Source organism: Chanodichthys erythropterus, chromosome 14 (genome assembly GCF_024489055.1).
Source record: "Chanodichthys erythropterus isolate Z2021 chromosome 14, ASM2448905v1, whole genome shotgun sequence".
Classification (NCBI taxonomy): Eukaryota; Metazoa; Chordata; class Actinopteri; order Cypriniformes; family Xenocyprididae; genus Chanodichthys; species Chanodichthys erythropterus.
Window position 1 is genome coordinate 2,649,948 of NC_090234.1, and position 27,527 is coordinate 2,677,474.

Sequence of the window (27,527 nt, forward strand, 5' to 3'; positions counted from 1 at the left end):
CGTTGCTCATGTCTGTGAATTCCCAATCGCCGAGCTGAACACCATTTCCTACAATTTTGGGTTGAAGGCCATCACAGATCGGGAGTACCTGTTCCTCAGGGAATACTGCACAGTGATGAAGCCACTAACGGTAGCCCTTGACATTCTTCAGGGCGAAGACAACTGCTTCTATGGCACCTTTCTACCCACACTGGAGACATTGATCTCCAAGACCCTGGACTTGAAGACTGGCCTCCAAATCCTTGGTGACCTTCCAGAGGCTGTTGTCAAGGTAAATACATTGAATACATACTCTCATACATGAAATATGTATTAATTATGAAATCAAAGTAAAATGAAATGTATATCTCTTAGCTGTCTGTGTGTCTCTGTGTCTGTCTCTGTGTGTGTGTGTGTGTGTGTGTGTGTGTGTGTGTGTGTGTGTGTGTTTTTGATTCCCAGGGAAAGCAAGAACTGAGAGGAATGTAAATGTGTACCTTGAAATGCAATGTAAGTCGCTTTGGATAAAAGCGTCTGCCAAATGCATTAATGTAATATGTGTGTGTCTGTCTCATTTCAGGCAATCAGAAATAGATTTGCAGAGGTGCTGGAAAGTGAGACTGCCATCTTGGCTGCGGTGACACTGCCCAGATTTAAACTACGTTGGCTGCAGACACAAGAAAGGAAGGACAATGCCAAGGCATGTCTGCTGGCGGAGTGCCGAAAAAGTGCCCAAGAAGACCAGCCAACAGGTACCAATGCACCAACGCACCAACGCACAGCCTCAGCACCGACTCAGCCATAGATGAATTCTTTTCCTTTGAGGATGAGGAGGACACCTCTGCTTCTGTGGAAAGCCAAGTCGCTGACTATTTAAAATCAGGAGCACAAGGGATGGACACTCTAAACAGATTTCAATTAAATACAATGCAGCCACTCCATCCAGTGCCCCAGCAGAGAGACTATTTAGCCTGGGGAAGCTGGTCTTCACCCCAAAGAGAAACAGGCTGACAGACAAGAGGTTTGAAATGCTGCTGCTTCTTAGATACAATCAGTGGTTTGAAGGGTAGGATGGTTAGGCTACATGGGTCAGTTGGATACAAAACGGACACATGAATAGATGAGTGTTTGGATGGGTAGATGAATATCTAGGAGCTGGGTTAATTAAGTTAGGGAATAAGAATCGAATCAACTATAATTGATTCACTGTAAATGATTCAGAATTAATATTTAACACTTCATCAATTATTCATCCAGCGAAAAATTGAGGTTAAAGTATTTTACCAATTCTGGATAAAATATTATTCTGTGGCCAACAGTAACAATATTTTATTATGATTATTATAAGCAAGAGGTAACTTAACTTTGAGTTTAAGACAGTAATTTGACACACAGCACAAGAAACTCATATATGTGAATATCAAAACAAGCTTTATTGACTACTTCTAATGATTACAAGAAACTAAGGCTAAACACACACACATACATACACACACACATACACATTCGTGGAGTTGATATGAGTTATGAAGAAAGTCCGAAATACTAACTAAACATCGCAACCTGAGGAAAATCACAAAAGCAGAGCTTTGGCTTGATTCTTTCGGTTTAAAGGAGTTTCACCAGTTTCCAGCGAGAGAGAGAGAGAAGTTTGGCTTGTACCTGCGTTCACTCTGACAGCTGAGGTAGGTGGGTGTTTCGTGGCTCTTGTTGAGCGGAATCCCAACTCGGATTGGCTGTGTTGCGGTGACGTCTTCTCAGGGAAGCCCTTCGTTGGTTAGCGCGGAAGCTTTGAAGGAAGTTGCCTGCTGGTGAAACGCGCTGTTCTGAGCAGTTTTCTTCTTTGGAGACTTTGGTCAGATATTTCACGGAGTGTTTTGGAGTCTGGATGTGACGGCTGTTCGAGCGCGGCTCGTGGACGAAGTCGGCGACTGTTAGATGGAAAATCAGCCCCAGTAAAGGATCAGTTCTCAACTTCTTCTTTTCAGCATGACCCAAGCAACTTTTCAGCCGTGGTCAAAGTAGCGGTTCTTCAACTACTGTGCTTCAACTTCAACTTCAACTGACCGACTTCGATGACTACGACTTCGAACAGCATAGTTTTAAAGGTCCCGTTCTTCGTGATCCCATGTTTCAAACTTTAGTTAGTGTGTAATGTTGTTGTTAGAGTATAAATAAAATCTGTAAAATTTTAAAGCTCAAAGTTCAATGCCAAGCGAGATATTTTATTTAACAGAAGTCGCCTACATCGAACGGCCAGTTTGGACTACATCCCTCTACTTCCTTCTTTAATGATGTCACTAAAACAGTTTTTTGACTAACCTCCGCCCACAGGAATACACAAGAGTTGCGTTTGTAGAGTGTGTTTGTCGCCATGTCGTCGAAACGCTGTTATTTTCATCCCGCAGTCCAATCACCGGGTCTGATTCCGGCTCAAATTGATAGGGTAAAATTAAAGACATGTTTACAATAACACTGAGCGCATGCATCTCCACGTTATGGTAAGAGGCGTGACCTTTCCGGGCACGGTGCGCTCAGAGCTGTCGAATCACAACACAGGAACCGCTGGCACAATCAGAACTCGTTACGTATTTCTGAAGGAGGGACTTCATAGAACAAGGAAGTCATCAGCCCGTTTTTATGACAGTGGAAACAGCGGTATACAGATAAGTAAATTATGTGAAAAATACTGTGTTTTTTACACGCGAAACATGAACACATGTTATATTGCACACTATAAACACAATCAAAGCTTCAAAAAACCACGAAAAACGGGACCTTTAAAGGAGCAAGTTGGCTCCATCCTTCAGATGCGATCCTCCAATGAGACGTTGCTACGGAGATTAGACACGCCCCGTCTATTGTCTATTGATTACATTGCGTGATATCCACGGCACATTCTCCTGTTTTATTAACAACTTTATAACGTTTCTTAATATCTTCCTGATACTGAATTTCAATTTGAATTTGAATTTCACACAGAATTACAGAGAATTATAAATTCTGTATTTAGAACTCAAGCATGACACACTTCTTACACACATATTACTAGACTGACCTAATTAAAACAATGATTACAAGAGAAAAAAAAATGCATACGGGAATACAAACATATAATGCATTGACTCCAACATGTTAGTAATCACATCATAGCATGTGTTATTCTAGATATAGTTAATATTTTAAAATATCAACAATTGTCCTTTTGAGATTGAAGATTGAGTCTGTAAGCATAGAGTCATTGAACAGCGACCAGAGTCACAAGTGACCGGGTCAAAACGGACTCCTAATCAGGAGGATGTCTGTGTGGATCCGTTGTTCTTTTCAGGTCCGTTTAATTAGTGTTTCCTGTTCTGTTCGTTTGATACAAAAGGATTTTGTGAGCGTCTATAAATTTAATGTGATCAGGAAGGCCTCAGAACAGATATTCTCTGTTCTTAAGTCACGTTACCACTTCTCTTAATGCTGACTAGCTGGAATTAGGAGCTATCCAGTGCCCCTGGGGATTTTGGTGTCAGCAAATGAATGCTTTGTCAAATGAAGCTTTGTTCGATCACGTTGTTCATTGATAAAGTCATTGGTAAGTTCTGTTGAGCGATGCCCTACACTGCAAACGCACTTTATATTATTTAACTGTTTACTTTTGAAGAAAATACTTGAAGTACAGAATGTCTACCAGACCAGTTGTCTGACATTGGGAGTTTGATTTATTTAATTAAGAATAAGACTACGGAGCTAAACACACTTTTTTGTTGTTTAAAAGTTTACTTTTGTTGTGAACAAAACACTTGGAAGTACAGGTTGTTTACTTGACCAGTTGTCTCAGGTTGAGATAGTTTGATTTAATTTGCTAGAGTTAAATGCACTTTATATGGTGTAACTGTTTACTTTTCTTACAAAGATAATACTTGAAGTGCAGGATAAAACTCTTGCTGTCTGTTGACGTGCAATAATAAATATCAGAAGTTATGTACAAACACCTGTCTGTTCTACTCATTTCAACTGACTTGTGAAAACTGCTAAAAAAAATACAAATTCTTTGACATATAGCAACTTTTTTTTTTAACAGTAACACAAATAGTTACTTTCCCTGGTAACGAGTTACTGTTATTATAGAGTAATTCAGTTACTAACTCACTTACTTTTTGGAACAAGTAGTGAGTAACTATAACTAATTACTTTTTTAAAGTAACGTTCCCAACAGTGGTTGTATTTATATTTTAATGCAGTTATCACATTTACCTAATTTGCCAATAAACCAGTTTTATTGATTGCAATAAAGACGAAGCTATTGGGACTGTTTAAATATGCTGTGCCTGTAATTAGACACACACACACATTTTTTCCCCAGCACTTCAAATGTTATTTTTAATGTGATGACCACAAACATTATTTGTTCATCCTTCTGAGATTGTCCCCATTGTAAAACCGAACGTTTAAAAATGTAGGAAATTTAACATTTGATAGAAAACACTTATTTAAAAATAAAAAAGACAATAATTACCACTTTAACCAGCAGGTGGCGGCAAAGTAGCATTTATTTGCACACATATCAGCCATTTCCTCTAATCATTTTTCACTTCGTTTTTGATTAAATATTAAACATAAAATAACTAGGTTTAAAATTCATTTTGTCAATGTGAAATATGAAATACTCACAAAATCTTATGAAAAACAATAACTTTTATTGTGAATTAATTACACAGAAAGCGAGCACCTCTCTCCCTTTGTAATCACAGCAGCTGTCAGTCAGTGCAGCGCAAGATCAATGATTTCAGCACACTTGTGAAAACACACATTTTATTCAATTAATCTAACTAAAGTGCACAATAAATATTTAATTTTTGAAGCTTTTTTTCACATAAAAGTGTGAAAACTAATGGTCGAATTGAATTTAGCCGAGGAGGAACAATGAGGTACGTCTTTATTTATTTTCTATGCTGTCTTATGTTTGAATAACTAAATTAATGCTATGCCTGACTATTTAAGTGACTATATTCTGATTATAAACTAAGTATTACACTACTGATGCTCAACACACCAGCAAATGACTCTCACCGGAAGTTTTCGAGCTGGCTTATATTAATGCGGAAGTTCTAAAGAACACTCCGTGCATATAGTCCATTAAAGTTTATTTTGTGAATCAGCGTTGGCTGTAAAAAAAAAACTCTGTCAGTGCCTCTCTGACTCTTGTTGGCTCAGCAGCATCTTGTGCCCCTCCTTCTGCTATCCTGTTGTCCTAAAGAATAGTTCGAGCAGGTCCCTTATAGGCCTCACCATGCTTCTCACACACATTGTGGAGAGTGCAGCATGCACTTATGATGGTAGGGACAGTGGAGATGTCCACATCCAGCCGTTTCCCCAGGCATCTCCACCGCCCCTTCAATCGGCCGAATGCACATTCCACCGTCACCCTGGCTTTGCTGTGTCGCTCGTTAAAGTACCTTTGCTGCTCTGTCAGGTTCCCTGTGTCAGTGTACCCTTTAATAAGCCAGCTCCGCATGGGGTATGCCGGGTCACCAAGCAGCATGATCGGTACTTGGACACCGTTGATCTCCACTGTGTCCTTTGGCAATGGAAAATAAGAGAAGTTTAATTTATTAGATGTTCTAATATGTTTCTATAAACATTTTAATCTCCTTTATACTAAGATGGTACTGTTTCCAAATAGGATTTGTGTGTGTGTGTGTGTACATGTGTGCATGACTGTGATAGAACAACTTACTGGTGGAAAAAGCTCCCCTCTCTCTGCCATTGCAAAGACACAGGAATTCCTAAGAACCCTGGCGTCATGAACACTTCCAGGCCATCCCGTGTAGATGTTGGTGAAACTGTTATGAGGACATGTGATGTGTTATTTTATAATTTTGTCCATGTATACAATTATGAAAAGAAACACAAATCAGTCATTACTGCACTGTGAAACATTTAAATATAGGCTAATTTTGAAATGATCTGTAAGTGATTGCAAAACAAAACAAACAGATGGTTACTGTAAACACAGAGCGGCTATCATATTTTAATTTCAGTAGGGGTACCGACACGCCATACTATGGCAAACCGTTTTAACATTTAGTCATTTAAACCTACTAGTCTAAATTTTCATGCTACTAGTACTTATTTTTTAGATACTAGTATCTATTCCATTAAGTACTAGTACGTATTTATTTAGCTAATGAATAAGTACTAGTACTTAATGGAATAGATACTAGTATCTAAAAAATAAGTGCTAGCATGAAAATAGAGACTAGTAGGTTTAAAAGATTAAATGTTAAAGCGGCTTGCCATAGCCATACCACATAATTGTATCACAAGGCAGCATTATTTAACTATTTTATAAACCTAAATCAGACTTTTCACTCAATGACAGTTAGCACTAAGTAAAGTAAAAAAAAATTCCAGGAGAGATTATTTCATAATTGTAGCAGGCTTACCAGAACTGATGATCTACCACTCCCTGCAGAAGGACAGAATGCCATCCTTTGCGATTGAAGTAGTCAACGTGATTTTCTTCCGGGGCAATGATGGGGATATGACTCCTGTCAATTGCTCCAGCGCACTGTGGAAAACCACACCTCATTTGGAAGCCTTGTAGGACCTCCCGGAGGGCATCTCCTTCGGGCAGTTTTATGAACTCGGGCATGAGGACTTGGCGCACGGCCTTGCAAAATTCGTGCACAATCGCGCACACAGAAGACCTGGCAATGCCAAACAGGTTACCCATCGTGCGGTAACTGACCCCCGTTGCCAGCCAATACAGCCCAACTCCTACACGTTTCCGCACGGAGATAGGTTGCCTAAATTGTGTGTCCTGCCGTAGGAGTCTTGAGGAGAGGCGCTGACAGAGATAATCAAAAATTGCCCTCGACATCCGAAAGTTTTCAAAAAACAGCGTCTCAGTGAAACTATTCACATCACATTCCCACCACTCCTGGCTTCGTCTACGCATCCACACAGACCTCTGTAGTGAATTTGCAGCCATAAACCCGCAAAAGGCCAAAATAACCAATTTCTTTATTAACGCTCTTTCTCTTCGTTCTTCTCCTCTTCAGCACCTGCTCATTAATGTTACAGCTTCCATTACACAAACATTTTGAAATAAAAGCGAAAATGCTTACTTCCTCCATAACCTCCCGAACTTTAGTGCAACAGCGTGCTGCGTCTGACGTCATTGTTACTGTTCTTTTGCGCATGCGGGTTAGTTTGAAACCTCAAACAGTTCACACTGGAATCAGATATAGACCACATTTTAAAAGGTAATGTGAACAGCCAAACAAAAAATCGGATCTGAGCAAAAAATCAGAATTAAGCATTAAGACTTGCGGTGTGAACGGGGCCGTAGACAATACAAATGATGCGTTAGGGGCTGCGTTTACAGATTTACTAAACTCCTTTGGGGTCAAACAAAACGTCACTGGACCCACTCACCGTTTTAATCATACACTAGATTTAATTATATCACATGGAATCAATCCAACCGATATAGAAATTCTACCGCAAAGTGATGTCTCTGATCACTACCTTGTAACTTGCGTACTGCATACTGATGATATTTGTCAAATTGCGCCGTGATATCAACTAGACAGAACTATTCTCCCGACAACTATAGATAAATTCACAAATAACCTGCCTGATCTGTCTCAGCTGCTCATCGTACCTAAACACACAAATGATCTCGAGAAAATGACTAGCAGCATGTGCACCATTTTCACTAGTACATTAGATACTGTTGCACCGATGAGATTAAAAAAGGTTAGAGAGAAAAATACTGTACCTTCGTACAACAGTATTACTCGCGCTATCAAAAGAGAAACTCGCAATCTAGAACACAAATGGAGACAAACTCATTTAGAGGTCTTCAGAATCGCGTGGAAAGACAGCTCGTCCCGTTATAGAAAGACTCTAAAAGCAGCCAGGGCTGAGCATCTCCACAAACTCATAGAGAATAACCAAAACAATCCACGGTTCTTGTTTAGTACAGTGGCTAGATTAACAAATAAACAGACATCACCAGAACAAAACATTTCATTACAGTTTAATAGTGATGACTTTATAAATTTCTTTACTGAGAAAATTGAAAGTATCAGAAATACAATTGTAAATGTACAAACTTTAACAGAGTTTTATGATTCAACCTCAATTATCGCCCCTCAAGAACAGTTGCAGTGCTTTACAACTATAGGACAGGAAGAGCTAAATAAACTAAACCAACAACATGTTTACTAGATCCAATACCCACTAAACTACTGAAAGAGCTGTTACCTGTAGCAGAAGAGCCTCTTCTCAATATTATCAACTCGTCTTTATCTCTAGGTCACGTCCCAAGACCGTTCAAGCTAGCAGTTATTAAGCCTCTCATTAAGAAACCACAATTAGATCCAAACGTATTAGCAAATTACAGACCCATCTCAAATCTTCCATTTATGTCTAAAATACTAGAAAAAGTGGTGTCGGTCCAATTGTGCTCCTTCTTGCAAAAAAACGCTATCTATGAAAAATATCAGTCAGGATTCAGATCTCATCATACACTGTAAAAAATGACTGTGATTTTAACAGTAAAAGACTGTAAAAATGCTGCGGTGAAAAACTGTCAATTGGTTTACAGAAAGTTTCCGTACTATATACGGTGAATAACTGTAATAGATCTAACAGTACATTTAATGTAATTTTACGGTAAAATACCATTAAATTCACAGTTTTTGGAAGTGAAAAATAACAATTCATTGTAAAATTTACAGTGAAAAACCGTAAATTGACATTCCCACAATTCCCTGCGTGACACTTCACATTTGATATATTTTCGTTAAAATAACTCTGTTTCTTCTTAGTTTTTCTCATTTTTTTATAATCAGTTATGTACATTAGGGTTTTATGTTACATCTAATGTTGTTAAATTAATGTTTATTGCATTTTTAAAATTTCATGCATGTTACCATGATGGTGTTTAGTGTGTGTGTGTGAATGACACTGTGTGCACCTTCTATATATTAGTATTGTCCTTCTCAGCTTGTGGAAAATCTGCTTGTGATGAACTTTGATTCATCATGTGACTCTTATCACCACTGTGTTTGGTGACTGTCAGTGTATTATAAAGGTACAAAACAGATATTAGTACTTCATTTGTCACAGACACGCCAGGTTCCAGCACCCTCCAATCACAGCGCACACCATCTCCTGAGTTCTGATCACCGCCACCTGCACCTCATCAGCACACTCATCACCAGCACTACTTAAGACACACTCACACACAGTCACATTGTCCGGTCTCGTTTGCATCAAAGGACTTACCTGAATGCTTACCTCAAGGACTCCTCTTGCTACTTACCTGTACTCCGGGTTTCCTAGCTCCTCTCCTCGATTCCTATCTGGCGTGAAGTGTTGTCTGAAGTCATCAACTCCATTCAGCAAGTATCATTCTCCATTGTTACTCTGCAAACACAAAGGACTGTGTCATTCTCCATATCACTCGTACATCACCAAAGTGCATCTGCTACTCACCTGTCTGCATCGTTATACTCTGCTTGTGTTCAATAAACAACCTGTTATTCCTATCTTCTGTCTCCTGCCTGGTCCTATTGTAACATCATTAGGTTGGTAAATTAACATTATATCAGTTAATGAAATACGTTATTGTACCGTAAATTTAACAGATTTTTTTACGTTGCTACTGTATTTTTTACGGTAAAGTTCTGGCAACCACAGCTGCCGGTTTTTTACCGTAAATTTTACTGGGATTTTTTTTACAGTGTAGCACAGAAACTGCGCTCGTTAAAATTACAAATGACTTACTTCTAGCTTCTGACCAAGACTGTGTCTCAATACTAGTTCGACACTATAGATCATAAAATACTCCTAGATCGACTACAAAATTACACTGGTATTCAGGGCCAGGCATTACGGTGGTTTAGGTCGTATCTATCAGACCGTTACAATTTTGTTTATATAAATGGGGAAAAATCTAAGATAACGATAGTAAACTGTGGAGTGCCGCAAGGATCAGTGTTAGGCCCTCTGCTATTTTCAATCTACATGCTGCCACTCGACAATATTATAAGAAAACATGGAATTAGTTTCCACTGCTATGCCGATGATACTCAGTTATATATTTCAACACAACCAGATGAAATCTCTAAATTATCCAATCTGACAGAGTGTGTTAAAGAAGTAAAACGTTGGATGACTAGTAATTTTCTTCTATTAAATTCAGATAAGACTGAAGTACTTATTGGGCCAAAAACCTGTACACAGAATCTCTTAGACTACAATCTGCATTTAGAAGGATGTGCTGTTACTCCATCCTCGACAGTTAAAGACCTGGGTGTTATATTAGACAGCAACCCAGCAAAATCATATTTCATATGTTACAAAAACAGCCTTCTTCCACCTCAGAAACATTGCTAAGATACGGAATATGTTATCTATTTCTGATGCAGAAAAGTTAGTTCATGCCTTCATGACGTCTCGACTAGATTACTGTAATGCATTATTAGCTGGTTGTCCTGCTTCCTCAATAAACAAGCTACAATTAGTACAAAATGCAGCTGCTAGAGTTCTTACCAGGTCAAGAAAATATGATCATATAACACCAATCTTATCATCTCTACACTGGTTACCCATTAAGTTCCGTATTGATTATAAAGTATTGCTAATGACCTATAAGGCTCTAAATGGTTTAGCTCCTGTGTATTTAACCGACCTTCTATCGCCCTACAATCCTTCACGCTCTTTAAGATCACAAAACTCTGGACTTCTGGTTGTACCTAGGATATCTAAGTCCACTAAAGGAGGGAGAGCGTTTTCACATTTGGCTCCGTAACTCTGGAATAGCCTTCCTGATAATTTTCGGGGCTCAGACTCGCTCATCCAGTTTAAATCTAGATTAAAGACGCATCTCTTTAGCCAAGCATTCACATAACGCATCAGATCAACTTCAGAAGACGCAATCATCTGGATCAACATGCACACTCACAATTTCTATATCCTAATTATTGTTAATGTAATTCATTTTTCCAGGAGGTCATTGCTTACCTTCAGTTAAACTGCTAACAGTGATTGTAAATTAATTGCCTAAATTATTACATTATTTGCTAACTGCATTCTTTAAATTGTGATGTTGACATGCATTCTCTGTAAAGCTGCTTCGAAATGATATGTATCGTGAAAAGCGCTATACAAATAAATGTGAGTTGAATTGAATTGAATGTTATGTCTTTAATGTTTTAACACTCGTTCGGGTTAAAAATGAAAATAATGACATGGCCCTGATCTCTGTGAAAACAGTAAGAAACTATGGTAACTTTAGCCACATTTAACAGTACATTAGCAACGTGCTAACTAAACACATTCAGAAAGACAATTAGCAAACATCATAAATATGACTAAAAGAAATAAATATTTGAAATTGGATCAGTTGATCCATCTTTGAGAATGAATTTCTGTGCAAATCCTGTGTTTTACTGACGATCGTGTGCAGCATTCTAATGTTAATGACTTACACATACTGGTATATGAATTTATCTGGACATATTCCCTTCATAAATAAAATTAAACCACTGCGTCCTTAGTGGCTCAGATGCCAGGAGTTTATGGAGACTCATATGTTTGCTATTATAACCGTTAACAGATCAGTGATAATGTTGAGACATATCACAAGCTCAGGGACGTTCTTGAGTGCTGCTGTCCTGCAGAGTTTTGCTCCGACATAACTCACCTTCCTTCACGTAACTTTAGTAATCCTGAAGACATTCATGTGTGTTTGATCAGGGTTGCATCTAAACTGCGGGACAGCTGCTGCTGCTGCACTCCTGGACCAGTGTTACTCGTGCCAATTCAGAAAACAATGGCGGCGCCGTGGGTGGAAACATACAGATTCAGGGGGTGGTAATATATAATAAGAGCCCCTTCCTACATCACAAGGGGAGCGAAATCAGAACGGCTCGATTTCTCTCATGCTTGTAGAAAAAGGCTTACCAAAAAAAGTTACTGGGTTGTCCTTTTTCACATTTTCTGTGCTGGTAGATGCACCAGAGACACGATTATCGCACTTAAACATGGGAAAATGATATGCCCCCTTCAAAGATCATCTTAAAAAGTGGCTTATGATGAATCTGTTGTGTAAACATTTGACTAAGAAGTTTTAAATATGTGTTGGGGTATTAGTCTTTAATGTAGTGTTGTGTGTGTATTTGAGTTTGTGTCTTTGTGTGTACCTGCCTACGGACTGCGGATGTAAATCAGCAATGTTGCTATAATCTGGCTTGTTTACATTTTGTATTTTTACAAATGTTCATTAACATGCATTGTTCCTATCAAATAAACAAATCAAAACAAATTTTCACTCAAATCTTGTGTATAATGTTATTTCACTTATCTGTGTGATTATTTTTGTCATTTTAAACTTTTTTAATTATATATAGGATATCAGATGTTAAATATCCAAAGTTCATCAGAATTGTAGATGTGTGTGTCTGATTAAAACACTGGAAAAAGTTCTAGTCCTTACAGTCTTTAATTTATTGAGATAATTTATTGAATTCTTTGGACGACCCAAAGCACATGGAGATACAGGGAGCAAATTCACATGACAGATGTTAATAGAAGGACAGGATTAACAGGATGGATAATCTTTAGTCATTAACGCATCCTAAGGAAAGGACTCAAAGACATGGTTGGGTGTCCATTCAAACACACACACCTCACCAATGCAAAAGAACAAAGAAAGGAAATGAGGTCTATTTATAGACCTTGACCAGGGGATTATGGGTAATGTAGGACACCATATGGTAATGTAAGTTGCTGGGATTTGTTGGAAATGTAGTACAAAGTGTAAAATGTAGTACAAAATAAATGCAAAAAAAAAAAGGAAACAAATGGGTCAATTTTCAACATTATTTTTTGTCTAATTTGTGGAAGTGAGCACATGGTGATAAATTTACGACACATTTGTTTTATGGAGCACAATAAGGGCAATTTCATCTGAGAGGACACTTATTTGTTCTTTGTGTATCATGTATGTTTTCTATGTTGTGATATTTTCTTTATATTTTTCTCAATTTTGTCATGTTCATGTTTTTTGCTGTTATTTGCCCTTTTGTAATGTAACCTAATGGGAGAGAAAGAATAAGGGCAATTTCATCTGAGAGGCTGCTTATTTGTTTCATCAGATTATCAGATATTCCAGCAAAACTGCCGCCTGCTGTCCCGTGTCTGCTTCCAACAACCACAACGCAGACAAAGATTTTCATAACTGGCGTCACTGGCCACCATCACACTGGACATTGCATGTCACAAGTTACAACAACAAGGAGCTGATAACATCTGATGTCACTTTATCTTGGCTTTCTTTGTCTTAACAAATGTGTTTTACAAACACACAGTTACAGCGGGCAAATAATCAGAAGAATCAGAATCAGAAAGAGCTTTATTGCCAGGTATGTTTCCACACACTAGGAATTTGTTTTGTTTTAGTGACAGAAGCTCCACAGTGCAACAGAGACAAGACAAGACACAGATAATAAAAGGAATAAAAGAATAATATACAAATATACAAGATAGACAAGTGCAAAAAACAATATATAATATAGACAATTTGTATGTACAATTATGATGTGTGCAAATTAGAAATATAAATAAGTATTTGTTTTAATAAAAGCTAACATAAGAAGTACGAGGGCCAAGATCCCAACTAAAGCAAACACCGATCATCATAATGGTGACTTGAAATGAAACATCAACATCTAAACCTGTTAATCCTCAACAATAACTTCTGTAGATGTCTGACAGAAATAAAGTCAGTCTGGTTAGTAATAAGTGAAGCTGGTAATGCTGTTTGTGGAGATGTTAAATCTTTCTCTGCTGAGATCTTGAGATATTTAATGTCTTTTACTTGCAGTTGATTTTACCAAATACTCAAACATCAGTTATTTGATCACTTTATTATCTCATTAACACTGTTTCAATGTTTCTCTTAACATTGTGGAGACTGACCTCATATAAACACTGATCAGTGTTCTCTGAGGATTTTGCTGTGTATGCTGTGCATTTCAGCATCTCTCCAAACAGAGTTTTGTACCTGTAAATGTTTTTATTTAATTTTTTCATACAAACATGAAAAAAAGAGTTATATAGTAATAGTTTTTTAATAGTTATGTCCATGTCTAAGAGCAGCACACATGTCTCAGTAGAAAACACTGTCTCCTCACAACAAGAAGGTCTCTGGTTCGAGTCCCAGCTGAGGAAGAAAGTCTTTCCTTCAGATCTGGTTTCCCTCACAATCCAAAGATGTGTGAATTACAGATGCTAAGTTGTCTAATGTGTGTTTTACTGCCTATGGATGGATCTGTGGCTGAGGTGTTTTTTTGTTGTTGTACGGAGGTGTTTTTTACCATGTACGGAGGTTCCATGAAAGTCTATATCGGACGTGCAGAAGATGTCAAAAAATAAAAAATCATAAAAACTTTCATTCTGGCTCCTCAGAAGAGCCTTTGGACATAATGTTGCTTAGTGTGATTACTCCCAGCATGCACCAGCATGCAGCTTAATTGTCTAAGTAAGTAGTGGTGCTTGCCTGAATGGCGAAGCACACTATTACTAAGCCAAAAGTAATCTATAGTGAGCTCCAACTCACTAACTCCTTGACACTTAACCCATGGACTCCACTAGACCCTGAAGGTGTGCTGTGGTGTCTAGTTCTGTAAGTTGTGAGGTGGAGCCTCAATGGATCACACTTGTTTCTTCAGCACATCCCACAGATGCTCGATTGGATTGAGATCTGGGGAATTTGGGAATTCTGGGAACCTTCTTCCATTGCTCCGTGGTCCAGTTCTGATGCTCACATGTCCACTGTTGGCTCTTTCGGCGGTGGACAGGGGTCAGCATGGGCACCCTGACTGGTCAGCAGCTATGCAGCTCCATACGCAACAAACTGTGATGCACTGTGTATTCTGACACCTTTCTATCAGAACCAGCATTAACTTCTGGAGCAGTTTGAGCTACAGGAGCTCATCTGTTGGATCAGACCACACGGGCCAGCCTTCGCTCCCCACGTGCATCAATGAGCCTTGGCCACCCATGACCCTGTCTCCGGTTCACCACTGTTCCTTCCTTGGACCACTTTTGGTAGATACTGATTGTCACAGACACGTCAGGCTCCACCATGCACCAATCACAACGCACTCAATCACCGGAGTACTGATCACCGCCACCTGCACTTCATTATCTCTCTCATCAACACCACCATAAAGAGCACTCACACCCAGCACTCACTGTCCGGTCTCGTTTTGCTATACTTACATGTATGCTTACCTCAAGGACTCCCCGCTCTCTACTTACCTGTCTCCTGTGCATCCCGATCTCCCAGTGTGTTCTTCGTCTCAGTGTGAGTGCTCCCACGTCTCCTACGTTCTCCAGCTCCAGCGATCTCACAGACTCCTCTACCTGCAATCACAAAAGGACTGTAACTATCACCATACATCTCCACCATTATCTCTATCATCATCGTATCACTCCTGCACTGCCATCTTCTGCCATCATCTTACCTGTATTACATCTGTGTCCGACCCCTCTGTATCATAACACTGATGTAACCTGGGTGAAATTTTTCAGATAAATATGGGGTAATTAATGTATTTAATATGTATGCTGTGTTTACTGTTATTCACAAATATCCATACATATCGATCGCTGTTCCTTTAAACGTTTTTGTTGTCTGGTTGAAATGTACTTGCTGGAAACTTGTTTTTACAATCAAGTTTGATCATCTCTTTTGTTATTGGACGAGGAATCGTAAATCCCTCCTGCTAGAAAGGTATTTGTGATGGCGACTGGCTGTTGTGAGAAAGGAAGGCAGAGAAATATGACAGACTGCGTCAGTAGGTGAAACGGAGAAATCCAGATCTTGTTGTTTTGTTTTACTAACTATTAGTAAGTGATTTTTGCCTCCTGTTTAGGAATTATGATGTGAAAGACTATTGTTTGTTGAGCTTTAACCCCTTAAGACCGGATGGAGCGTCGGCGCTCCCATTTGCGTGTCTCTCTTTAAAAGCCAATAAAAATTGAATCCATATAGGTAGCACATAATACAAAACCAGAGACTTTAATCTTTCATATCAAGCCTCCAACATGCTTCTGTTGCGTTGTTTTCACCCTCTAATGAGTCTGAGTAATATGCGTTTACAACAAAAATAGCAAAGCCGCTAACTGAATACAAGTATGTATATTTCACGTGCTCATAACTTCATGAAAAATGCACAGATCATAAAAAATTGCACATCAATATTTAAATATCAGATTCTCAAGATTAAAATGAATCCAAAATCAATATAATATATTGCGTTGATCACTAGATATTACTCACGGAATGATTTAACATACTTGGCTAAAAACATGTCTCTCATCTCTCCGGGATGCAGTGTGTATCCAATGTTCCCGGACACATCCATGTTCGTTTTCCAACGTGTAATAACACAAAATAGATATCATTTTAAAGCTTAGAATCTCATCTTTTTAATGCATCTAACCATTTTGAAAAACTCCTAACTCAGAGTGCTGAGAAGCACCTCTAAACCGGAGTTTACCGCCCGTTGGCGCCACCTGGCTGCGGAAAAAATGAACAACAATTTTTCAAACTATTCTTTATGCTATCACTACGAAATTTGAACCAGATGCAGCTCACATATAGGAGAGCATCACCAAAAAAGAATTTTTTAGCGATCTTATTGTGTTCCTGAGTTATTCCATGTCAAATAAAAAAAAAGAAAAATTATTTTTAAAATTTTTTATATATTTTTTGTATTTATCAGCTGTTTCTCAGCAAGAAAATGTCCAAATGTCATGTAGTTTATATTTTCTTAAAATTTAAAATGTTTTCTATCAAATGATACCTACCTTTTGACTCTCCTTGTTAGAGTTTTGGAGTTATGAGTCTTTACTTTTGTGTGTGACGCTCAGAAAAAAAAACTCTAAAAAAGCCTTCAGGTCTTAAAGGGTTAACACAACGAGACAGAATTCCGAAAATTTTTCTGAAAAATGGTTGGGACGTCTGATTACGAGACGCGCATCTCTGGGGAGTAGACTGCGTTTAGCACTGCATTTCTGAGGCGCAAACGTTCTAAAGGGATAGTCATCATAAAGCATGATGACGAACCAGATTCAGCTCTCTGAATCACTGTGAGGTTCAGAGTTCCTCTGGCTACGTGGGACACACTGAGTTTCAGACTTCTTACAATTCGAAAAAATAACATTTCGTTCTTAAACGATTTGGCTAATTGAGATTATGAAATCACTGTTACAATACAGACGGCACGGAGGCAGATGTAAAAGCAAGTATGGCAGTTTTATTGATAACAGCAGAGATCAGGTGAGTAAATGGTAAATGGAGAGTTTGATGAGATGATAGGAGAATGATACTGTCCTTTGTGGTTTGTAGATGGAGTTCCTTGAAGATGAACCAGATGACTGAAGACGGGGAACATACACACACACGGAGAAGCACACAGGAGGAAGACTGGAGACACTGGAGACGTTGGAAGCAGGTAAGTAGCAGATAGGAGTCCTTGAGGTAAGTATACATTACTCTGTGATACGTACGAGACCGGACAATGACTGTGTGTGTGACTGTGGCAGATATAGTGCTGGTAATTGCTGTGGTGATGACGTGCAGGTGGCGGTGATTAGAACTCTGGTGATTGAGTGCATGGGTATTGCAGGGAGGTGGAACCTGACGTGTCTGTGACAGTACCCCCCCTCCCACGGCCCGCTCCTGAGGGCCGAAGACCCCGACGTCGTGGTGGTCGACCTCGAGGGCGTGGGGCAGGTCTGTCCGGGTGGCTGGTGTGGAAGGCTTGTAGCAGGTTGGGATCAAGGATGTCGTTTCTCGGGACCCACGACCGCTCCTCTGGCCCGTAGCCCTCCCAGTCGACGAGGTATTCCAGGAGACCACCACGGCGCCGGGAGTCCAGAATGTCACGAACCTCGTATGCAGCTCCATCCTCCAGAAGAAGTGGAAGGGGGGGCTCGGCGGCTGCCACGTCAGGTTCTGTGAAGGGAGAGACAGAAGGGTGGTGAGGTTTTAGCAGGGAAACATGGAAGGTGGGATGAATTTTGTATTGTGGAGGGAGCTGAAGACGATACGTGATGGGGTTGATCTGCTTGATGATGGTGAATGGGCCAATGAAGCGGGGACTCAGCTTTCTGCATGGCAGACGCAGTCTGATGTCCCTAGTCGACAGCCAGACCTTCTGCCCTGGCTGGTAGTTGGGAGCGTTGGAGCGACGAAGGTCGGCTGTCATCCTGCGTCTGCGCAGGGCCCTCTGCAGCTGATGGTGGGCTGAGTCCCATACCCTCTCGCTCTCCCGGAACCAGTAGTCGACAGCAGGAACGTTGGAGGGTTCTCCGTCCCAGGGGAACAGTGGGGGTTGGTAACCGAGTACGCATTGAAAGGGTGTTAATCCGGTGGAAGGTTGACGGAGGGAGTTCTGGGCGTACTCGGCCCAACCCAGGTACTGGTTCCAGGAGTCCTGGTGGCCGTGGCAGAAGGTACGCAGGAAGCGGCCGATCTCCTGGATCTTCCGTTCCGTCTGCCCGTTCATCTGAGGGTGGTATCCTGAAGACAGACTTACGGTCACACCCAGGAGGGACAGAAAGGCTTTCCAGACTCGGGAGATGAATTGGGGCCCTCTGTCAGATACGATGTCCTCGGGGATTCCATAGTAACGAAAGATGTGGTTGAACATTAGTTCTGCAGTGGTTAGAGCGGTAGGTAGACCTTGAAGAGGAATGAGTCGGCAGGCTTTGGAGAATCGATCCACTACCACGAGGATGCAGGTGTGACCGTCTGAAGGTGGGAGATCCGTTATGAAATCCACTCCCAGGTGTGACCATGGTCGCTCAGGAACGGGCAGAGGATTGAGCTTGCCGGCCGGCAGATGACGAGGGCTCTTGGAGATGGCGCACTCCCTGCAGCCCTGCACGTACCTTCTGACATCCCTGGCCAAGTTGGGCCACCAGAAGCGCTCCTTTAGCAGCAAGAGGGTCTCATTGACCCCCGGGTGACCAGTGCCAAGTGAAGAGTGAGCTGCGTGGATTAGTGGAGTGTGTCGTGTTCGGGTGATGTATTGGAGTCCTTGCGGGCAACCCGGCGGAGTGTGGTTGGAGGCATTGGAGGAGGGCAGAGTTTCCTCGGACCACTGGATGGGACTCACGAAGAGGGATTCTGGAAGAATGGGTTCTGGAGTTTCATTTTTCTCGTCAGGAGCATGGAGACGGGATAAGGCATCAGCCTTGAGATTTTTGGAGCCAGGACGATAGGAGATAGTGAAGTCAAATCTTGAGAAGAACATAGCCCAGCGAGCTTGACGAGGGTTCAGTCTTTTAGCAGCCTTGAGATACTCTAAGTTTTTATGGTCGGTTAGTACTTGGAAGGGGTGTTTGGCTCCCTCCAACCAATGCCTCCATTCCTCCAACGCGAGCTTGACGGCCAGGAGCTCACGGTCACCGATGTCGTAGTTGACCACCGCCGGGTTGAGCTTACGGGAGAAGAAGGTGCATGGATGGAGTCTACTTGGCTGCCCCTGCTGCTGGGAGAGGACCGCTCCCACTCCTGTGGTGGACGCGTCCACTTCCACGACGAAAGGAAGGTCAGGGTTAGGGTGGACGAGGAGGGGAGCGGTGATGAAGGCGTGTTTGAGGGCTTCGAAGGCTTGTGTGGCATCTTCGGACCAGGACAGAGACTTGGGCTGATGACGGAGGAGGTTGGTTAATGGATAGACGATGGAACTGTAGCCTTTGATGAATCGGCGGTAGAAATTGGTGAAGCCTAGGAAGCGTTGGAGTTCTTTTATGGTTGTAGGTGTGGGCCAGGATCTGATGGCATCAACCTTCCCCTCGTCCATCCGGATGCCACTGTGATCGATGTAGTATCAAGTCAAGTCAAGTCAAATTTATTTATATAGCGCTTTTACAATTGGTAATTGTTTCAAAGCAGCTTTACATATTAGAAGCACAGAAAAAAGGGAAGTGGTTAAAAATAAGCTGTACAACAAGCGTGGTAATATGTAACATATACAAGATGGTGGTACATTAAGCCAATGTCGGCTGACTCCCAGGGGTGGAAAAAACCCCCTAGGAGAAAAACCCAGCGTGCTAACACTGGGAAAAAAGTCCTAGGAGGGAAAAAACCCCTTGGAAGATATATATAATATATGTAAATGGATATGGAGATCAAAATCTGAATTATACATTTTATTATAGAGATTAAAAGTAGATTATATATAAATATATGTAAGCGGATACGGGGATTAAAAATCAGAATTATAGATGCAGCCAGAACTGGATCTGTAGGCCCATTGTCTCCTGGGCTACATTGTAGGCAGGTCCAGACACAGGTTCTCCATCTGATCTGGATACGGCCTGGATCCAGCACCCGGCAAACCTCAGGATAAGCAGAGAGACAGATATTAGCGTAGATGCCATTCTTATTCTGATGTACAGGTATATCTAGTGTTATAGGAAATGTTCTCGGTTCCGGCCGACCTAAGTATTGCAGCGTAACAATCCTTTAACGGATTTGAAAAATGTTAGTGTATTGATAATGTGTTATGTGTATGCAAGAGCAAAGAGATGTGTTTTTAGTCTAGATTTAAACTGACAGAGTGTGTCTGCTTCCCGAACAATGCTAGGAAGATTGTTCCAGAGTTTAGGTGCTAAATAGGAAAAGGATCTGCCGCCTTCAGTTGATTTTGATATTCTGGGTATTATCAACTGGCCTGAATTCTGAGATCGCAATAAACGTGAAGGACTATAATGCATTAAGAGCTCGCTTAGGTACTGGGGAGCTAAACCATTTAAAGCTTTATAAGTAAGTAGCAAGATTTTAAAATCTATACGATGTTTAATAGGGAGCCAATGTAATGTTGACAGAACTGGGCTAATATGGTCATACTTTCTGGTTCTAGTAAGAACTCTAGCTGCCGCATTTTGGACCAACTGTAGTCTGTTTAAAAGCCGAGCAGAACAACCACCCAGTAGAGCGTTACAATAATCTAGTCTTGAGGTCATGAATGCATGAACCAACTGTTCCGCATTTGTCATTGAGAGCATATGTCGTAATTTAGATATATTTTTTAGATGGAAGAATGTGGTTTTACAGATACTAGAAACATGACTTTCAAATGAAAGATTGGTATCAAAGAGCACACCCAGGTTCCTAACTGAGGACGAAGGTTTAATGGAGCACCCGTCAAGTGTTAGAGAGTATTCAAGGTTTTTTCGTGAGGAAGTTTTTGGTCCAAAGATTAGGATATCAGTTTTTTCTGAATTTAATAATAAGAAATTTCTTGTCATCCAGTTTTTAATGTCAGCTATGCATTCTGTTAGTTTTGTGAATTTGTAGGTTTCGTCAGGGCGCGAGGAAATATAGAGCTGAGTATCGTCAGCGTAGCAGTGAAAACTAACACCATGCTTCCTAATTATCTGTCCTAAGGGCAGCATGTACAGAGTGAAAAGCAACGGTCCTAGTACTGAGCCTTGTGGTACTCCATATTGAACCTGTGATCGATACGACATCTCTTCATTAACTACTACAGACTGATAACGGTCAGATAAGTACGATTTGAACCATGCCAAAGCAGTTCCACTAATGCCAATATAGTTTTCAAGTCTTTTTAAAAGAATGTTGTGATCGATAGTGTCAAAAGCAGCACTGAGATCTAATAACACTAATAGAGAAATACAGCCACGATCGGATGATAAGAGTAGATCGTTTGTAACTCTAACGAGAGCAGTCTCAGTACTATGGTATGGTCTAAATCCTGACTGGAAATCCTCACAGATTCCATTTCTTTCTAAAAAGGAGCACAGTTGTGTTGAAACTGCCTTTTCTAGTATCTTTGACAGAAAAGGTAGATTCGAGATTGGCCTGTAATTTACTAAATCTCTCGGATCTAGTTGAGGTTTTTTAATAAGAGGTTTAATAATAGCCTGCTTAAAGGTTTTTGGCACGTATCCTAGTGTTAAGGATGAATTAATTATATCAAGTATCCCAAGAAGTAAACAGATGACTGGTGGAAGGAGCATTTTTCCGCCTTGAGAAACAGTTGGAACTGCCGTAAGCGCTTGAGGACCTCCGCAACGTGGTGGCGATGTTCGGCCATGCTCCGGGAGTAAATGAGGATGTCGTCGATATATACCAACACAAACTTGTGGAGAAACTCCCGGAGCACCTCATGAATAAAATCCTGGAATACGGAGGGGGCGTTGACTAGTCCATAGGGCATGACCAGGTATTCGTAGTGGCCGGTGGGCGTGACAAAGGCGGTCTTCCACTCGTCCCCCTCGCGTATCCGGATCAGATTATATGCGCTGCGGAGGTCCAGCTTCGTGAACACAGTGGCACCACGGAGATGTTCCAGGGCCGCTGGGACGAGGGGAAGTGGATAACGAAATTTGACGGTGATTTTGTTGAGAGACCGGTAATCAATACAGGGCCGCAAGCCTCCGTCCTTTTTAGCCACGAAGAAGAAGCTGGAAGCAGCAGGGGAAGTAGACGGGCGGATGTAACCTTGATTAAGGGCCTCTTCAATATATTCCTCCATGGCCTTCTCCTCCGGCGCTGAAAGGGGGTAGATCCTTCCCCGTGGCACTGGCTCAGCCGGTAGCAGATCGATGGCACAGTACCATGGCCGGTGTGGAGGTAGTTTGGAGGCTCGTTGCGGGCAGAAGACGTCGCTGAAGGGGGCGTAACAGGAAGGGATGTCGATGGATCGCTTCTCGATGGGGCTCTCGATGGAGGTAGCGCAGACAGTGATTTCTTTTGGACGTGGAGAAGGAGGAATAGGAAACCCGGAGAAGCAGTTGGAGAAACAGTGTTCGCCCCACTTCAGGATCTCGTACGTGCGCCAGGAGATGGTGGGGCTGTGTTGCTCGAGCCACGGGCGCCCTAGAACCACGTCAGCGGTGGATTCCTCCAGAACCAGCAGATGAATATCCTCGACGTGTAGAATCCCGACACGGAGTTGCAGCGGTCCCACACAACGACTGATTTTCTTGTGGCTCAGAGGCTTTCCGGTGATGGAATGGACTTGGTAGATGGACGGCGAGGGCGAGGTTTTGAGCTTGAGTTGACGGCAGAGGGCACCGGAGATGAAGTTCCCGGCTGACCCTGAATCGAGGAGCGCGACAACTGGAACAGATACATTTACAGCAGTAAGGTTTACAACAGTGGTGAGTGGTTTCATCTTTTTTATGGAGGGAATGATGGCACTCACCAGAGGTCTTGGAGGGCGGATTGGGCATGCGGAGAGTTCATGCCCAGGAGAACCACAATAGAGGCATAAATTCAGGGTCAGCCTTCGTTTACGTTCGGTGGGAGAGAGGCGAGAGTTGTCCAGTTGCATGGGTTCGCTGGCTGGTTCTGGGGAGCTGACGGGTTCTGACCGACGGAGGAGGGAGTGTGGAAGTGGCTGGCCCTGGTGTTCTTCGAGACACGACTGCATACGAGTGCCTACGCGGATGGCGAGTTGGATGAAGCGTTCAAGGCCGATGTTGTCCTCGTATGCAGCGAGATGCAATCGCAACTTCGGCTCTAACCCTTGGCGGAAAAAGGTGATGAGGGCTTGTTCATTCCACCCGCTGCTGGAAGCCAGAGTACGGAACTGCAAGGCATAATCACTCACTGAGTTAGATCCTTGTTTCAGATTATAGAGTTTCTCACCGATTGATGAATCCGAGAGGGGTTTTCCAAAGACTTCGCGGAAATGGGAGACGAAGGCTGGATTGGATTCAGAAAGGTTCCGTGGTGAAATCCTGAGTGCATCCGCCCAGCGGAGAGCTTTACCTTGCAGCTGTGAGATGATGAAGGCGATCTTAGCGGTGTCCGTGGGGAAGAGTTGCGATTGCATCTCCAGGACCAGCTCACATTGCAGGAGGAATCCACTGCAATCCTCCGCCGATCCTGAGTAGGGCGCCGGCCTGGCCATGGGACTGGCGTGCATGGTTGGAGAGTGAAGCGAAGAAGTGAACGAGGAAGCGGCGACAGGTGCTGGTGACGGTGACGATGGTTGTGGTGGAGTGAGTGCTCGGCGCAGCGCGTCTACGAGCTCCTGGAATGGGTCTGGTTGGCTCATGCTGATATCCTGTTGTTTTGTTGGGTCCGGTCTTCTGTTACAATACAGACGGCACGGAGGCAGATGTAAAAGCAAGTATGGCAGTTTTATTGATAACAGCAGAGATCAGGTGAGTAAATGGTAAATGGAGAGTTTGATGAGATGATAGGAGAATGATACTGTCCTTTGTGGTTTGTAGATGGAGTTCCTTGAAGATGAACCAGATGACTGAAGACGGGGAACACACACACACACGGAGAAGCACACAGGAGGAAGACTGGAGACACTGGAGACGTTGGAGGCAGGTAAGTAGCAGATAGGAGTCCTTGAGGTAAGTATACATTACTCTGTGATACGTACGAGACCGGACAATGACTGTGTGTGTGAGTGTGGCAGATATAGTGCTGGTAATTGCTGTGGTGATGACGTGCAGGTGGCGGTGATTAGAACTCTGGTGATTGAGTGCGTGGGTATTGCAGGGAGGTGGAACCTGACGTGTCTGTGACAATCACAAAGGCTGCGAATATTGTTTTATGCACGGCTTGTCAATAAAGTATGGCTCCAAAAGTGAATCCATCTGAAAGCACAGCAAGTTTGAATCACTTATAATGTACATTTGAAAAAGCAACACGTCAAACATTTTTAATAACATGTTTTACTCCAAACTCACTTCATAACAACATTCTTCTGCGTTATCCCATTGTTATCTTCTTCTGCAGCAGGGCATATTTGTAGTTTCAGCGCAAGGGCGCCCTCTGGCTTTGAGATGGAGAAGCATTTGCTGCTGATCACAGAGCCGTAAAGCTCTGACAAGCTGCACATAAAATTATCGCAGCCTTTGCCAAATCGTGTTCGGTTTAATTGTGATAAATTGCGATTAATTGTGCAGCCCTAGTTGATATGTAGTCGTTTTTTCTTTTCACATGTCGATTATTGGCCATTATATTTTCTTTATTCAGCACTCAAGACACAATGAAGAGATATTGTGTTAATGTAGTGGCAGAGTGTATCTTAAATATTGTGTTTGGGCTGCAGAAACATGTTATCAGTCACTGACAGTAACAAAGCTTTAAGAACATGGAAACAAATAAGTAAAAATAAAATGCAAATGTTGAGGTGGATTTTTTTTGTGAAACCGCTATGTAAATACAACATACGTACAAGCTCTCTAGCACATTCAAATTAACACACTTCCAAAGAATTACGGCAACAATCAACAAAAATCAGAGAAATGACGTGGACACACAAATGAGGAAGAGAAAAATGAAAAAGAGTGATATAAACAAATGTTGTGATGTGACTGAATGAGAGCAGATATAATAATCACTTTGTTTAAAGACAGTCAGAAACATCAGACTCAGGACAGAAACACACAACCTCTAAAGTAAGAACAACTTCATTCTTTAATCACAATTAGACTTTGAGATGTTAATATGGTCTCAATGATTGTGAATCGAGTTATGCTGCTAAATTAATATATTTTTCATACTTTTTTCTCAGATTTCTTCTTCAGAAATGGAGCAAACTCTATATTTGATTCTTCTTCTCATTGGTGAGTGTGTTTGTTGTTTTATTTATGGTTTATAGTTTCATCAGGTTTGACTCTGTTATGAAAAGCATTAAATCAAAGCTTCTCTTTCACAGCTCTCTGCTCCGTATCTGAATGTGTTCAGCGTCAGTATCACTTTATAAACGTGATGAAGAACTGGACTGAAGCTCAGAGATACTGCAGAGAGAGTTACACAGATCTGGCCACCGTTGACAACATGAACGACATGAACGAGCTGAAGAAGAGTGTGAATGATGGAGGTGTTCAGTATGTCTGGATTGGGCTGCAGAAGACGGGTGTTTATGAATGGCAGTGGTCTTCAGGTGATCCTTCGCTCTATCTGAACTGGGCTCCTGGACAACCTGATGGCACAGATGAGTGTGCTGTGATGAGAGATGGACAATGGAATGATCTTCCATGCAGTAACAGCTGGTATTTCATCTGCAACAACAGTGAGTGCAGCTTTTTTAAAATGACTACATCCATTCATTAGTAGATGTACCATATATCAAATTTTAATGCAATAATATATGCTATTACTTTTCAATGTGAATACTGGAAGAGTCTGTGGATGTTTTTCTCATTTTCAATGAATCAATTTCTGTATAGACATGTTTTATCTTTGAAATAATTGTACAGATATTGTCAATATTCAATAAATCACCAGCTGCTCAAACAGCTCATCTGTCCAAAACAGTATGAGAATAATGAACAAATTGATTCATGAATCTGTTTGTTGTTCTTAAAGTGAACACAGGACTCACCTTTGTCAATCAGATGAAGAACTGGAGAGACGCTCAGACTTACTGCAGACAGAATCACATTGATCTGGTCACTGTGAGGAACCAGAATGAGAATCAACAGGTTACGCAGTTCATTAGTGATAGTCACATATCTGGTGATGTCTGGATCGGTCTGTTCAGAGACTCATGGCAGTGGTCAGATCAGAGTAACTCCTCATTCAGATATTGGAATACTGGTGAACCTAATAATGCTGGAAGTATTGAAAACTGTGCTGAGATTTATCTGAACACACAGGGAAAATGGAATGATGTCCATTGCAACAACCAACAATCTTTTGTGTGTCATGAAGGTGAGCAGATCCTCACAAACACACACAATCCATCCATCACCTCCAGATATCTTAAAGTTCACACTACATGTCTGATATGACAAATTCCTCCACAGTGTTTGTTCTGCATGTTGTTTTTGATCAGTCTCTCTCTAGTTTCTGCTTGTGGTTTGTTTTGTGTCCAGATAAACTGATCCTGATCAAAGAGAATCTGATGTGGCCTGAAGCTCTGAGATACTGCAGACAGAATCATGTGGATCTGGTCTCGGTTCATTCAGAAGAGATTCAGCGTCGTGTGATGAATGTGGTTCAACAGGCGTTTACTGAGGCGGTGTGGTTGGGTTTACACAATTACTGCAGTCTGAACATGTGGATCTGGGTCAGCGGAGAGATCGTGTGCTATCAGAACTGGGCTCCAGGGAACGGAACGACACCGGAAGTGTGCCGCATCGAGAAGAGAAAAGGAGCAGTTCAGTCTGGAGGAGATCAGCGCTGGATCAGCCTTCCTGAAACTCGCAAACTCAACTTCATCTGCAGAAATGATGAGTGAATGTTTGTGTGTTTACTTACATTCACTGTTTTCATACTTAGTTTTTTCCCTTTTTTACTTGTATTTGTTTTAGTAAGTTCTGAGTGAATCTGCTAACTGCTCAATTTTAATCATCGTGGCATAATGTGATCTTTTAAAATGTTTTAACATTAATGTTTAATATTCTTTAGATGTTAAGTGTGTTTTGTAAATCTCTGTATATCTGGTGTGGTTACGTCTCTTTATGTTTTCACAAACAATAACTGGTTGAATGTGAATCTGTGAGCAGAAGATCTTCAA

The 27,527-nt window shown here is 41.4% G+C and overlaps 2 protein-coding genes across 2 annotated transcripts; one reads left to right on the top strand and one right to left on the bottom strand.

The window, feature by feature from the left end:
* Positions 1 to 1,647: 1,647 nt before the first annotated feature.
* On the bottom strand, positions 1,648 to 6,703 carry LOC137035600 (uncharacterized). Its single transcript, XM_067409052.1, has 4 exons — positions 6,414 to 6,703; positions 5,705 to 5,810; positions 5,257 to 5,545; positions 1,648 to 1,910 (listed from the first exon to the last, which is right to left on the bottom strand). The coding sequence occupies exons 1-4, from the start codon at positions 6,701 to 6,703 to the stop codon at positions 1,648 to 1,650; spliced, it is 948 nt and encodes a 315-aa protein (XP_067265153.1).
* An 18,673-nt stretch (positions 6,704 to 25,376) lies between these two features.
* LOC137036048 (macrophage mannose receptor 1-like) lies at positions 25,377 to 27,248 on the top strand. The gene is made up of 5 exons (XM_067409976.1): positions 25,377 to 25,461; positions 25,578 to 25,629; positions 25,722 to 26,078; positions 26,375 to 26,719; positions 26,884 to 27,248. Exons 2-5 carry the CDS (start codon positions 25,593 to 25,595, stop codon positions 27,246 to 27,248), a joined length of 1,104 nt encoding a protein of 367 aa, XP_067266077.1. The 5' UTR covers positions 25,377 to 25,461; positions 25,578 to 25,592.
* The last annotated feature ends 279 nt before the right edge of the window (positions 27,249 to 27,527 follow it).

Excerpts from the sequence above, each read along its gene's own strand:
- LOC137036048 (XM_067409976.1), top strand. The coding sequence starts at position 25,593 with ATGGAGCAAACTCTATATTTGATTCTTCTTCTCATTG. Across the intron at positions 25,630-25,721 it reads TTTGATTCTTCTTCTCATTG|CTCTCTGCTCCGTATCTGAA; the intron begins GTGAGTGTGTTT and ends TCTCTTTCACAG. Across the intron at positions 26,720-26,883 it reads ATCTTTTGTGTGTCATGAAG|ATAAACTGATCCTGATCAAA; the intron begins GTGAGCAGATCC and ends TTTTGTGTCCAG.
- LOC137035600 (XM_067409052.1), bottom strand. The coding sequence starts at position 6,703 with ATGGGTAACCTGTTTGGCATTGCCAGGTCTTCTGTGTGCGCGATTGTG. Across the intron at positions 5,811-6,413 it reads GTGGTAGATCATCAGTTCTG|TTTCACCAACATCTACACGG; the intron begins GTAAGCCTGCTA and ends TCCTCATAACAG. Across the intron at positions 1,911-5,256 it reads CAATGTGTGTGAGAAGCATG|TCGCCGACTTCGTCCACGAG; the intron begins GTGAGGCCTATA and ends TCCATCTAACAG.